This window comes from Papilio xuthus, unplaced genomic scaffold, assembly GCF_000836235.2.
Source record: "Papilio xuthus unplaced genomic scaffold, Pxut_1.1 DF828780.1, whole genome shotgun sequence".
Taxonomy (NCBI): Eukaryota; Metazoa; Arthropoda; class Insecta; order Lepidoptera; family Papilionidae; genus Papilio; species Papilio xuthus.
The window spans coordinates 3,269,656-3,284,850 of NW_013529869.1; the positions used below are offsets into that span (position 1 = coordinate 3,269,656).

Consider the following 15,195-nt stretch of genomic DNA (forward strand, 5'->3'; position numbering starts at 1 on the left):
CAACCAACTCGCACTTGGCCAGCGTGGTTGACTATGGCCTAATCACCCTCAACTTAGGGTAGGCTCCGTGCCCCTCGGTGGGGACGTATAGTGAGCTGATGATGATGATTGTATTCATAACTACTAATACATTATTACTAATTATGTAAGATATTAGTAATACATATTATCCACTGAGACAGAAATATATATAATATGAAAACAATCGCCAAGTTTTTCGGTACCTTTTTTCGATAACCTTTAGAAGAATTGGTATATTAAAACTTATTACTATTACTCAGTCATTTGTTTCCTAAATATTCACCCTTATTCATTTAGGATATTTAAATATAAATCAAGTAGATTCAGATAAATATCCAATTTAAGAAACGGTCACGGACATCCGCTGATCAATATTTATTTAGATAAATGTCACAACAAATAAACCTCGAGGGTAACTTTTTACAGCGTATTTTTATGTTCGGAAAAAGGATAGGCGAGACTAATTTGTATGTCATTCAACCCTACTCGGTACTTCGAACTGACGAACAATTCGTATATTCAGTATAAACTTTAAAGAATTCAAGCGTGATTGTAAAATGAAAACACTAAATTGTAAAACTAATTTATTTATGTACTAGTGTACTCTGAAACAAAGACATAAATTGTAATGTATTGAAAAAAGTTAAATCAAGAATATTGTAGCATTGACAACAAAGCAGGTATAAATTAAGAAAGTTCCCATCACATTATAACGCCTGAGTTTTGAGAGTCAAGCCCTTTGTGGTACCGTATACTGAGGCTTATAACAAAACTGAAGTATCGGCCCATGGCGGTATGTACGGGCGTAAGCTTCTTCCATATTATGACTTTGCCGTGGCCCTGGTCGTGTCGCAGGTCAGATAACAACTTTTATTAAAATCACATCCATTAATTAAAAACATATAAGCTCTTGGATATAAATATAAATTAAGGACGACATTTTTTTTTTCATCCTCTAAAATAGGACCTCAATTTTTAATCACCCCATTCTTTACTTGTTTCTTCTTCTAAGAACACGTCTAACAACTTTCGTTGGACGATGAGTTTTCTATTTCGTGGCACTTCTGACAGGTGAGGAAGTAAACTCATCAGAAAGTTCCGATCCGGATCTTCGGCAAATTTATCATTACGTCTGGGCTTATTAAACTCGCTTTTCCTATTTTCTGCGTCTAAATATCCTTGTTCGTCATCAAGATTTCGTTTTTTAGATTTACAACAACAACCTTGTTTTACGGGTTCGCGAAAAGATTGATCTGCCAATGAATTCTTCACTGAAGTTACTTGTATTGACTTCGATTCTGACGATGTTCTTTCAAACGGCGACGACGACCTGTTATCTTCGTGAACTTCTTCGTCCGGGCTGTCAACTTCAGACGGAGGATATTCGCGCACGCATTGTCTTGGGATAATTTGCGAAGCTAAAAACAACAATGCTTCGTAGTGTGACCAAGAAGATGTTTTAATAGTGGCTACACTACCATTTTTTCCAGGTTTATTTACCCTAAAGTACTCTTTGCGGAATTGGTCTCTCAAATTATTCCATTTTCTCTTAATATTATCAACAGACGCTTTCAACTCTAATGAAACTTCCTCCCATAGAATTCTTGTTTTGTTTCTATTATTGTAACTATCACAATGTCTGTTCCATAGTGCTGGCCTAGTGTAAACACATCGTATTAATTGTTTGACATCAAAATATCCACCTTCGGTCATTTCAAATAAAAATTACACTGTAAGATCCTTAATTTAAAAACTTTATATAATTATGTACGAATACGCCGCATAGAGCAGGCAAACTGCCGACAAAACCAAACATGTGGGACTTGATCGCCAGTCGTTGATTGTCGGTCGTTGTCGGACGAAGACGGCAATACGCTGGTGCAGGCGCTCTCTTTTCAACACTTGCATTACGTTTGTTTGAATCCCACGCGTTCAACCGATGACGGACGACCTTAATTTAGCTCAGTTCGTACGACGCTGAAGGTATATGAGTTAAGGCGCATTGTAAAACACCCATATTAATAAAATTGGACTTACTGTAGTACGGAAAAAATATAGCAATTTCATATTTCGTACATACGATGCATTTGCGTTGTTGATAACGAAATAGAAATATTTAAAAGTCTTGTCTGTTTGTCCCCGGAACGGCTGGACTGATTTTGTCGGTAAGGTAGCTAGTGCATTCGGGTACATTATTTTTTTTAAATTTGCGCTGACGAAGTTGAACGCTAATTTAGATAATGTGCACTGCAACTTTTACGACCGCAAGATATATTGAATGTTTCAGAATGTGCCACTATTCTTATAATAATTGAATACTGGTATATTACAAGTGCCTTAGTATATTTAGTTAATTCTGTATTCATTGAATGTAATATCTGGTTAATAACGAAATGCAAACTGAGGATATTTAAAGCAAACGTATTGTCACGTCGTAAGCTATCAGCATATAATGATAAGATTTCTTCGAGACCAAGTCATGTTGTTAATTTAGGATAAAGAAGTTTTAAATAAATGACGTAAGTACGTAAGATTGTAAGATTTAAATCATTGATGTGTAAATAAATCATTCCAGATTTTTTACTCTTTAATACATTATAAATATTGAAATGCTTCAATTACGTAGTCTTCTTCCCAATGGAAAGGAATCCTGAAGTATTTGAAAAGTATTTGGCATTCGCTTCGTTGACACGGGTCTCGGCTGCTTGAGGATTTACAATTTCCAAACCCTGAAACCAAAGGAAAGTAATTAATACGTAATTTCACAATCTTTCTAATTCATAAATTTGTACAACTACTTGGGTATTGCAGAATATTCCTTGAAATCTTATAAAATAGACAGCTGATACCATAATAGACTAAGGTAACAATCTACATTCATTATCAGACATAAGAAAGAATTTAATAAATTCATTTCATAATAATCAAAGATAACTTTTATTAAATAATGAAGAAACCTTGAAATAAAAAAATCACATCTCGCAACAATAGTACAAGAGACCTACAATAACATCTAAGAAATTCCTATCGGGGGTAAACGACATCTTGCAACGCCCAGTCAAGTGCATACCGGCCTAACGAGATCGCATCGCAGCGTGATAGATCCGTGGTTGTTGGCCTTGTCATTCCGTATTATTATTACCTGTTACGTTGGCCGTGATTAGACCAAGCTGAGCTACGCTGCGACACCCCATGCCGGCTTAATGACTGTTCATTTTGCTTCTTGCGGATGTCGAATGACATTACGATTTCTGTTCTTAATAGTCGTCTGTCATTAACATCAATAGAACTTTAAACTGTTTGTAATACTGAGTACAAATTTATTTTTATCACAGCTCTAGCAAAGCTATGTGCTTATTCCTACGTATTCCAACTAAATAAACCAGACAGTTGGACACATAAACTAAAAGATAATGGTTACCTCTCGATGAAAGTTTTGAATACGTTAGTAAACATTCAAATTGCTATTTCTTATTTCATTATCTACGTAGAGAAATGTGAGGACATTTTTTGTTCGATTAACATAATTGAAATTATGGTATCATTATCGTTTGGACGTCGTTAGTTCAAGGCGAATGTCAACGTGGAAATATCTCTAATCTCAACGTCGTTTTACTTTCTAGAAAGTCTAGAAGATGAAACGTAATCTATCAACGTTTTTAGGAAATAGGAAATAGTCTGTTCCAGCATAGTAGTAATCAATTGACTTTTGTATTCAATCTAAATCCAAATTGGTAACGAAATACGGTTGCAACTTTTTTTTTTCTAAATTCGTCTATACATTGTAAACATATATTATTCAATTTATGATAATTGTTTTCATTAACTATGTTCGTGGTAACAGTTAAATACGATATCAATGCAACAACATTAAAATGCAACATGTAAATAAGCAATACCCGAGCTGGCATTGAGCATTAAATTAGTATACCCGGAAGCTTAAAGCGAGCAGAAATCTACATTTTTAACCATCACTTCCTGACCACAGATCTGCACTTATTTTGCTTTTTCTTTGCTCAAATCATCCTTTTTTAATTTTTTTCCAAATGAAATGCTTAGATTAAACCTTTGATTTTAGGGTTCCGTATATCGAAAGGAGAAAAAAAAAACGAAACGCTTATAGGATCACTTTGTTGTCCGTCCGTGCGTTTGTCAAGACCGTTTTTTGGACTCTAATATTAGCGGTGGTATTATTTATATGTTTATCCATATAATATTCTCAGTAAGGTTTGTGAATGACTCGCGTTGGTATTTATCCAAACTTCCAAGACAAATAAAAAATTAAATATTAGCTTCATCCTCTAATGCAAACCTTATTAAATTATACAAAAACATACCAATTAGGCGGCAAGAATTAGTCATCGCGACTACAATCATTTATGGACAAATAGCCGCACCTTCAACCTTTACAAAACATGGTAACATTTAGTAGAGTCGAAGCTATTAAAGACACGATCAGAATGTGGGCTGGTGACTAGTGCAAGACAGTGAAATATGCGGCCATTACGCTTCGCTAGGGATTAAGGGTCAAAAGATTATCGGCAACGCCTTTTCGGTCTACGGGATTTAATATCACGGGAATCTTTGCCTGTATACCGTTAGCAAGAATAAGCACGGGCAAAAAATAATTTCATTTCTCTACAAATAGAGCTCATATATCACAATTACTTTTACACTTAATGCATTTATATACGCGATACATATAGATAGAGAACATTCTAATTGGATACGATGTTACTCAGAAAAAAAATATTCCAGTTTAAAACTAAAAAGACAGGTATTGAACGTATAATTTAAAGGAAAAGAGAACGGTAAAAACCACATTGATAATACGAGTAAACATAAAACAAAACTAATTAAAACCTAATTTCCGGGCTTCAACATTACGTAAACATGTATTTTTGAAGCGCGATAAAAATCATGAGATTCTAACATTTAGCAGACTATTTCTTAGGAAAACCTATGAGATTTGTAGATTGTGATTGCACTCTACGCTGTTTCACTTATCTAACACCGTTGTAAGGAATGCGTATTCATCAAAGCAACTAAACCCTCAGATTATGCGAGGGAAATCTCTATATGTAGCCGGGTATAACGGTTGCAATCTAACTACGACCGCTGGGCAGAGGGATAATGGCTCCTGCACTATAATAATGGCATCTCGTTCCCGCCTTACACGATAGTTAAATATCAGCGCATAGTATTTAAATCAACTAGCTCTGATGTTCGTAGAGATGTAACGATGCATGAATAGATATCGATAGAATAGTATTGAATTTCTATCGACATCGAAATTTGTACAAAATCCGCTATCCCATCACTAGTTATAGAACAAAGTAACCAATTACAACTTATTGATTTGAAAATAAAGACGTCCTAAATAAGAGCAACGAACACGTAGAGTTAAATACAATCAGGATGTCTATTACTTCAGTAAACCTGTTTCACATGTGATTTATGACAATACAGGTGGCAAAATAAACAGCAATCAAGTTGTATAAATTTGAATAACTTGAAAAACTGGATAGTATGTTTTAGGCAATGACTAATAGTGGGTGTATCATCGATAACATAACAAACCTCCGAGGTCGCACTTTAACATTTTTATAAATAAGGTATGCGCCAATAATAAGAAGTATAAATTTAGTCTTTATGCATTTGCAAATTATGACAAAGGTTGATTATGACAAAACACTAACCAAAAAAGAATAGAACTTTTTTTAACACCCTCAGCGCCAAACCCAAAGCGACCGTATAAAAAAACACAATATTTTTTGTTTTTATTGGTATGTGTTAAAAATGTGTATGCTTTTGAATACAGTGTTCAAAATACTATGTGACACAAAGATGCTCATGGCGCTTAAGGTGTTAAGAAAACTTTATTATAATGAAAACAGTATTAACTATTTAAACGCCTAGTATTTCCTGTATTAAGTATTACAACTCTCTTAAAGTATTAAATTACCAATACTATATAAGGAAAGCTCATCAAAATAACTTATAGCAAGGGCTTGAAACAGTTTATCGTTTCACAAGATCATTAATACAGATATGAGTTAATGTAGCAAATAATATTGGCAATAAATCGCGGCTACGACACGGCGCAAGCTAATCCGAACTCAATCGAGACGTATCTTCGGCATGGTGAACGATGTCTAACATAAGTCCTATAACACAGAGATGCGAACGCGAAGCGAACATAGAACGAACAGTAAGCCATTATAGAGTGTATGTTTGGCTTTTTAGACTAGTATTAGATGTTTTCAAGTTCTGACAACATATACGAAGTAGTTGCAGAACCAAAGCGAGCCTAGCTTTCGTGTTTGATCCCTTTGCTGTGTATGAGGAAACAAACACAATCGTAGGGAATTCTCTGTTTCGCTAGTGTTTTATTTTGTTTCGGTTCCACTTCGCTTTCGGTGTAGTGTGTTACGGGCGTAAACATTAAAGCGAAGGGCGTTGCCATTCCCATAGCACAAATACCAAAGGCGATGTAGACGGTGAAAGTACTAACCAGATCTTCTGAAATACCAATAGGCTGGTACCACGCTCGCCTGTTTCATGTAACTTGTAAATGAACTAGAGATAGGGCTGTCATACCCTGCCTTGTAAGTTATATTAAACTATGATTTTGACCCTTGTTAATTTCGTATAGTTTCCATCACTAGCAGAGTAATAGGTAAATCAAATGTTGGCGTAATTGAACTGAAAGATGTATGAAAAAATACGTTGTTTATATTTATGAACCTAACACGGATTAACAAAAATGTTCAATTGGTCAGTACAATTCTAAAAATAACTTAATTTTTATTTTACATTTCCCTATAAGAAAACCCTAGTGCACTATCAAACACTCAGAATTAATGGGCTGCAGGCTAAAAATTAATGGAAGTGTAAAGCTTGCACAGCGTATTGTGGATTTCTATACCTTTTGCTAACATCATAAGGGTGGCATAGTATTACAACACTGCTTTATTTCTACAAAATGTAAACAATTCATGTTTTCATTTAACTAGGTAACAAATTACGTAAAAAATTAGACAGATTGAGTTTTAAGATTTTAAAGATAAATTATTCATTCATGTCTCAAAGTCTCTTACTCTATTACTATGTCATTTTTCCGCAATGCAATTAACTAAAACTTTGTTTTTAAATGTAATATATCAAAACTAATAAGAAAAAGTCACGAAAATTTTTACAATACCAGCCAAAAATTACTTGTGAAAGTTTACTTCAGCAGTGAATGTTACTAATAAAGAAAAATATCACGTGGAAAAAGTTTGCGAGCTCATGATAAGATGGCTAAAAACTACATGATGTAAACATCGTCACTTTCATCATGGATCATCAACTTTCTTGTAGTGTAATCAACTCATGAAATCAGGCATGTAGAAAATTAACAAAATTCAATTGTTTTCTTGCCGACATTTTGAAAAAATGTACAGTCAGCATAAATATGCGTACATTTACAAAGCTTCAAATACTATTATACAATTTCGGTTTTAAAAATATGTATGTACGCATCCTTCCGTATGCTTCTTACTATGATTACAAGACCAAAATCGTGCATAATTATTTTTGAAATCAGAGACCTTTACAAGTTTTTATTTATAAGTGTACACATATTTATGCAGCTGACTGTACAGGTGAAGGAACATTTTCAAAGCGTTCAATGTTAACAGTTTTACTTTATTGTGCAAATAACAAACTATAAGTAAGCTGCATCTAGTGTTGGGCGAGGAATTGGTGCTTCTTTGGCTTTGTACTTTCTCAAGTGCTTGTCAGTTTTTGTCGTGATACAACTAAAATTGACTTAAATCGCCGGCTTGACAAATGTGACGAACGAACAATTTGCGATTATCACCGGAAGTTATGTGGTGTGCATATATTTTTGTGGCGTAACGTTGCATATTTCCGCGTCTACGATTATTGCAAGATGTTGTCGTTGAGATGAGACCTACTTCATTCCTTTCTTATTTTTTTAATTCCACCATATTACACAGGATAGGGAAGAGGAATGCACCTCAGTCGTCATACAAAACGCAGAAAAATAAAAACTATAATATTTGTGGTCTTAAAAGGAACCCCGTAAGAAATAGAACATATAATTATAGCAGCATAGTTGTTATACTTCTCACTAAAACGTTTAATTTTTATAACATTAAGCCTAATCATTACAACCAATCATCACTATTGTATCATAAACGATGCATTGTTTCAATGTTTTACAGAGGCGGTGCGCACAAGGGATAGATCGACGTTAGATATTCGAGCAATGATGCCTCAGGATTCTAAAATTTATTAGGAATCTGAACTTGTTTTTACGCCACACTCGATAGCTTAGTATTTTAGCAACATAATATACTAAAATATAATTGATGAAAATACAAGACACTATTGTTCAAATAACATCAGAGAAAGGAATCAAAAAGATAAAAAATATTTTCATAGACACATCCAAACAAGTTATACTAACATTTTAGGCGGTACCGTGTGATAATAAGAACTGTTACGTTATTACGATGACAATGGAACTTGTTTGTGAGACCAACGACACCGTTTCTAACAATACTTAACCCGTATTTATGTAACGCGAAGTATTTTTTTCATTAGCAGACTATTCATTGATATCTTTATAAGAATCAAGGCGAAAGCAATTATCTTGTTGTACACGCGTGGTAATTATATGGAACATATTCTTTCCGTTTTACACCCACACGTAACATATAAGGAACAAAGCGATACATGAATCTTTACAATAGATTGGCAACTAAAATTTAGTACAAGATACTTCGTTCAGTGTATTTGGTTTCGTATTTAATAGATAAATTAATGTTTCAATATAATTACTTGTAAAACAATCACCTTCTTCAACCGTGAAATATTTTCAATTAAAGATAAAATTAGCGTAATCGAGACAACATGGACAAATAAGTTAAAATGGAAATAATCTGACAATTATGCGCTCATAAACACATGTTTTTTTAAATAAACAAACACATTGTACCCATAATGTTTTATAGAATTTAATGAGATTAAGAAATAAAAATGAACTCTAAAGCACCAACCTGCAAAGGTGTAAAGGCAACTGAAGACGCTGTTCCTGAGACCTGTCTTCTAATACTGGTAGCACCGCCATACTGCTGGTTCTGTTTCTGCAGGTTCTTCTGCAATGTCTTGCTTATGCGGACCTTCGTCTTCTCGTCTATCTGCGGCAGACGCACGCGGCCCGTACTCGATTTGCCTATGGTACCGCGAGTGTAACCTAAATCTTCTTGATACGCGTCGTCTTCTATCTATAGGAATAGAAAGAACATTTAATCCTTTTTTATATGGAGCTTGATATAGTAGGTTGGCTCCCTCATAATTATTTACTTCTATTACTAGCATGTTGCTTAGTTAACAAGTTAATATGTGAATCAAACGTATCTTACGGGAATCGTTTACATTTCCGAGATCATATATAATCCTATGTGTCCTTCCAGACTGTATTCTACATCTATAGTAAATATTATCGAGATTCATACAGCCGTTCTAGAGATACCTAGTAACAAATACCCATCCATCCAAACATTCATATTTATATTAGTAAGATAAGATTATATGTCAAAAATGTCGACATTTACAGTTATAGCATGTATTAAAAATAATTGAATATAATGTGATGATGCATTTTTCCACGCTTTAACAATACTCAGAGTAATGTAAGATTGAAGATCGGTCTCATTAGTGTTCTCATAGCATTTAATGAATTGAACGCTAAGTGCATTTCACACGACAGATGCATAATTATTTTAAAAATTGTGCTACAGTATATTTATAATAACCGGTGTAGACAGAGGCTTCGTCCGCTATATATTGAGGTTATTAGGTCCCGAATAGTGGGCTTTTCGACTTTGGGTTCAAATTTTAGAAAGTTAGTATTGTTAATAGTATATATTCTGTCAATACGAGTTAAAAGTGTTAATAAACGTGTTAAAGTTGCTTAAGTTTTTTTATTTTTTTTATTATGAACATCTATTTATAAATGTACGTATAAATTGTTTGTTACCATCGAAGTTAATCACGAGAGATTGTACCAATGGAACAATTCTACTATAATCAAAACATAATTATCATATTTAATAATATTATAAATTCGAAAATTTTGATAGATGGATAGATGTATGTTAGAACGGTTGAACCGATCGCAATATAATTTGGAATAGACGTAAAACGAAGCCTGGACATATGCGACATCTAGTATACAACACACAAAACAGACTAATTCACGTCTGTGAATGATGTCTATCAGATAATAAAATTCACAAGTTGATAAATCTTAAACCGGTATAGGAAATTAAAAAATTGCTTGTGTATTCTTAGTACATAAATCTAACAATAAACATAGATTAAAAGAAGACGATCCTAGTTACCGGGTTACAGAGAACAATCAAATGTAATCGGTACAGACTCCTCGTATTTTTGCTAACACAAAGAAACTAATCATCGAATTATATCCCATAATTACATCGCGTCAAGACGAATTAATGTTTTTATTGTTGGTAACACGATAGGAGACACACGGTCTACGCGATTTAAAAAAATATTGCCAAAAATATCTAATTAATATCTTCTAAAAGGATAATATAACGAATAAAGAATACCTTCATACTTTATTCACATAAATGCAACCTTTGAATTATACTTCATAATTCAAACATATTTTTTCATATTACAAATCAAACTGCCCACTTTTGCTTTATTAATTTATATTTTTGTTTACACGAAAATTTATACTATGGTTACGAAATAATGTACTACTTAAAAAATGTAAAATAGAAACTCTCGAAAAAAAAACAACTAACATATTTAATGTTCGATAAACTTGTAGTCTGTGTGTCATATACAAGCAACGGAGCTAGCACGGACATCCGCGCGCTTCAACAGCTCGCCTCGCGGTCTATTTGTTTTCCGCAAACAAAAACTAAACAGGCCACTACAATCGTTTCAATTCTCGTATGCTGTAGCCTACCGAGCGTGTCGTCACATTTTTAGTATTCCTGCGCACTCCGCAACGGTCGGGGGGAGATATCGGTAATCATTACTGTACATACTCATAAGCATATCGTGTAGTCGCATGATTTAGCGGTTACTAAGCGTTACATACAAAAACTTCATATGCATGCTAGTTGTATAATACACGCTATTGTCATGGTAAGATGACTGCAATGCGAAATTAGCTGATATAGAACTAGGTCAGCGAAAATATGCGGTATCAATATGTATGCTTGCTTGCTTGTTTAGCCACGAGACGCCCACTACTGGGCATAAGCCACCCCCAAAGATCAACGTGATGATTGGTCCCATGCTACCCACATAGAGGATACGTAACATGTAAAGTCTAAGTGAACAGTAAAATTTAAAATATCTGTCCTGATCGGAAATCTTAGGCTTGTAATTTTTCTATTAAAGACTTTTATATATATTAGATTAGTAGAAATACTTTGATTAAACTTCAATAATCGAAGTTTCAACCCTGTATAACTGTAAGGTCCGATGTCGACCACATTTATGCAATGTTTTGTTAAGGTAAATGCGTCAGAAAACGCAGTTGCATGTCGCGAGCATTTCGTGTATGATAATACCAAACATGACACGCGATAAGTTGCGTAGACTTTAAATACACGATATCGTTACTTATAAATCTATTATCAAATAACGATAATAGTCAACATGCATACATTTTTAGTACAAACGTTGTTTTCAGAACGTTTAATTTAATAAAAGTTGTTACTTGTTTACGTCGGGAAAGGGAGGGGGACAACTACCCTTTCTCCCCTTTCTAGAGAACCGAAAAAATATAAAGTAGATATTTATATAAACGACTTCGAAATACTATGATGCAATCCCTAAAGATCCTTAAAAGTAACTCAAAAACTACTCGTCAGTTTTTCCTATTCCCTAGCTAATATGCAATACCTTTAGACAACAGTAAAAATTACTATCCCTCTTAGTCCCTCCCCCTAGATCTGCTTTCATTGCTCTTGCAAAGGATAGCTGATAATCTAAGCTTTTGTAAGTCGACTTTTTTTACTACATCCAAAAAAAAAATTAAACTTTATAAAGAAACAGATGCGTGAAAAACGGTACAAAATGGTTATATTATTTTTATGGGTGAACAGAAAAATTTTAAAAAATTACAGAAAAAAAAAATTAAACGTTACACTCACGTCAGCGAAGTTTAATCTGTTTGCGTTCTTTCTGAACTCAGTCATAGCGTATCTCTCCTTCATCTTTCTAACTCGCTTACCGCCTCGCTTCTTACGGCTCTGTTCTATTGGCTTTGGTAATGGCTTCACAAATTTTACCGGTGGTGGTTCCTTAGAGAAAAAAAATAAAGATAATAAAAGATGCAAAGCAATCAATATTTAATCTAAAGAAGGGGAAATATTCTCTTTCTATGCGTCACCCCATTGATTAAAGATGGGCAATGTAACTACAATAGCAGATGTCTATGGGCTGCGGTCGCTCCGGTATTTCGGCGAATTCAGATAGCCGCTTACTTTACTCAAAACTATTTGCAATAAAAGAGGATTTATCTAAAATTTTACCTGTAATTTATCGAGTTTCTTCTCAATTCCCTCCCGTAACATTCTTCCAATATGTCCATCAGTACTTTCATGACAAGCATCAACTCTGGCTGCTAGTGTTAGCTTAGTTGAAACTAACTTTGCCGCTTTGTATCTTAATTCCTATAAGAAAAGTATTAATATTGTTTATATTAGCTACATATTGACACATAAGATCATATAGACAAATTATGTATTTTTTAACTGATTTCAAAAAGAAGGAGGTTTTCAAAGTGAATAATAATAAATAATTTATTTAAAATTTTTCTTTCAAGCCAATACTTACAGGTGGTGTATCTTGAACTATTTGAGAGAAATAAATGAAGCCAGTGTGTGGTAGAGCTGCCGCTTGTGAGAAACCAGATAATGTCTTCTTCTGCTGTCCTAATGGCAACACATTGCATGCTGGCATCTTTGATAGTTTGGATAAACCACCAGCAACACCGAGAATCTTAGCTGCAGTTGATGCTCCTATAAAAAAAACCTCTGTACTTTATGAACTTATTTCACCTTAAAAGTTGTTAAAACTATTATTGGTTTCCATAACATTTGGTAATTACAGTAATTTTCTATTATTCACATAAATTTAGTAGATAAATTAATTTTTCTTTACAAACTTTTTGAATATAAAGGTATTACGCACCAACAATTGCAGTAATATTAGGGGCAATAAATGTCATCCTACTCTCGACATATTCATAAATTTTCGATTTGTAATGATTCAAGTCTCCGGCCATTTCACATGCTTCATTTATTTCTGTCAATTCATTATCCATCAACAATTTCCTAGAACAAATACAGTCATAAATAAAGTTATATATTATGTAACACATAATATTATGTTTAATGTTTCATAACATATGATGACATAACTAATTTTTTAAAATGCAATATTGTAACCGTAAGATGTGTCAGCAGTGGAAATTCACCTTAAGGTGTCACATTAGCTCCCACATGTTTATAACTGAATCCTGAAAGTGTAATGAATAAATTTAAAGGTTATTTTTTAATCATATTCTTACCCTTGTGTTGTTGAGGCAGTGACAGATACAATCATAATAGTAGCCTGTGTAAGAAAACTCTGCAATATTTCATTGTTCTTTGCTCTATCCAAATCATTACCAAGTTCTTTAACAGTGCGTATATACTCAAGGGGAGTGATGATCAGAGACTCCAACTCTGGAAATCTTTTTTGGTACTTATCCCGAACAAATCTGTGGATAATAGCTGGAAAATAATAAGGTTTGTCTATGTTTACCTAAGTTGAGATTCAATAAGTTATTATAAGCCATACTGGTACAGAGAGAGATGTATCATATATATGATATATCATAAGGTGGCAAACGAGCGAGCGGTCACCTGAAATCACTGAAATAGCGAAGCAACCATTGCCCATAGACATACGCAATTGCATATGCGTTGCATACCTTTGATCGACGGAGGAGAGGATGCACAGAAAGAAAATATTTTTCCTTTCCATGCATCCTCTCATCCGGAAAGTCCACTTCCACTTCCCATCCCTTCCTTATAAGAAAAAGGGCGGGAAGGGAAAGAGGACTAATTTTGGCACCCGGGACGCACACTCATCAGACGAAACGCGTAATTGATTCCACTTCACGCCTGTCTTCTGTGTGGTCGTGGTATGTCACCGGGCGAGCCGGGCCACCACTGTTAAAATTTACTTAATAAGTAGTGATATTGTGCAAATATGACAAATTTTAATGTGAATAAAACTTTAAACCTACCAATTTCACCATCAATTTCAGCTGCAATGTTATTGGCTTCTACTATAAGCTGATACTCTGGATCTGACTCCATTAGTCCTGTCACTTCAATTTTTTTTCTGTTGTTTCCATGATTTCGTTCTATTTCTGTTACCACCTGAAATATAAGGTATGTTTCTCAAATTATATAAATATAAGAATGTATAGATGGATTTAATGGATTAAATAATAGTATAATATCTTTAGGATAATCAACTAATGTCTTTTGGTTTTGGAAATAACACTAAACATATTAATCATTATTATGCCTTACCCGCTGTAAGCGTTCTGAATATCTTAATTTAGCAAGCTCTCTAATAGAAACATTTTTTATTTCATCTTCTTTAGGAATAACAGGGTAAGGAACAGCAAATTCATGGGACGCATTATTTGTTGTTTTGTTTTCAATCATAGATTCAAGTTCTGCATCATCATTCTCTTCCAAATCTGCTAGTAGCTCATCAGCCAAAGACATTATTAACAATTACTTGCTTAACTTTTAGAGAAGTAAGAAATATATTATGATTGAATTTTAATAACACTTCTAATAGTAACATATAACAACTTTAGAGGTTAAAAGTTGTCATTGCAGCGATTGTTAGTGTCAGTCAGATGTCAATTTGGCCAAGTCGCATTGACTTGCACTGACCTTTACTTTATGGATAGGTTGTCGAATTTGTATCTGATTATAAATATATGCAAACATTAAACAATTATACAAATTGTCTTACAAATTTCGATGTTCTCGTCAACTAAAATTCGTTTTATTTTTTTTAATTTTCCAATAAAAGAAACTCAAA

General features: G+C 33.8%; 2 protein-coding genes across 2 annotated transcripts; both read right to left on the reverse strand.

The window, feature by feature from the left end:
- Positions 1-633: 633 nt before the first annotated feature.
- On the reverse strand, positions 634-1,829 carry LOC106128296 (uncharacterized). The gene has a single exon (XM_013326608.1). It carries the CDS (start codon positions 1,732-1,734, stop codon positions 997-999), a length of 738 nt encoding a protein of 245 aa, XP_013182062.1. The 5' UTR covers positions 1,735-1,829; the 3' UTR covers positions 634-996.
- A 766-nt stretch (positions 1,830-2,595) lies between these two features.
- Positions 2,596-15,002, reverse strand: Prp31 (pre-mRNA processing factor 31). The gene is made up of 9 exons (XM_013326990.1): positions 14,670-15,002; positions 14,378-14,513; positions 13,655-13,859; positions 13,276-13,418; positions 12,919-13,103; positions 12,615-12,755; positions 12,234-12,383; positions 9,090-9,317; positions 2,596-2,750 (listed from the first exon to the last, which is right to left on the reverse strand). The coding sequence occupies exons 1-9, from the start codon at positions 14,868-14,870 to the stop codon at positions 2,640-2,642; spliced, it is 1,500 nt and encodes a 499-aa protein (XP_013182444.1). The 5' UTR covers positions 14,871-15,002; the 3' UTR covers positions 2,596-2,639.
- Positions 15,003-15,195: the final 193 nt, after the last annotated feature.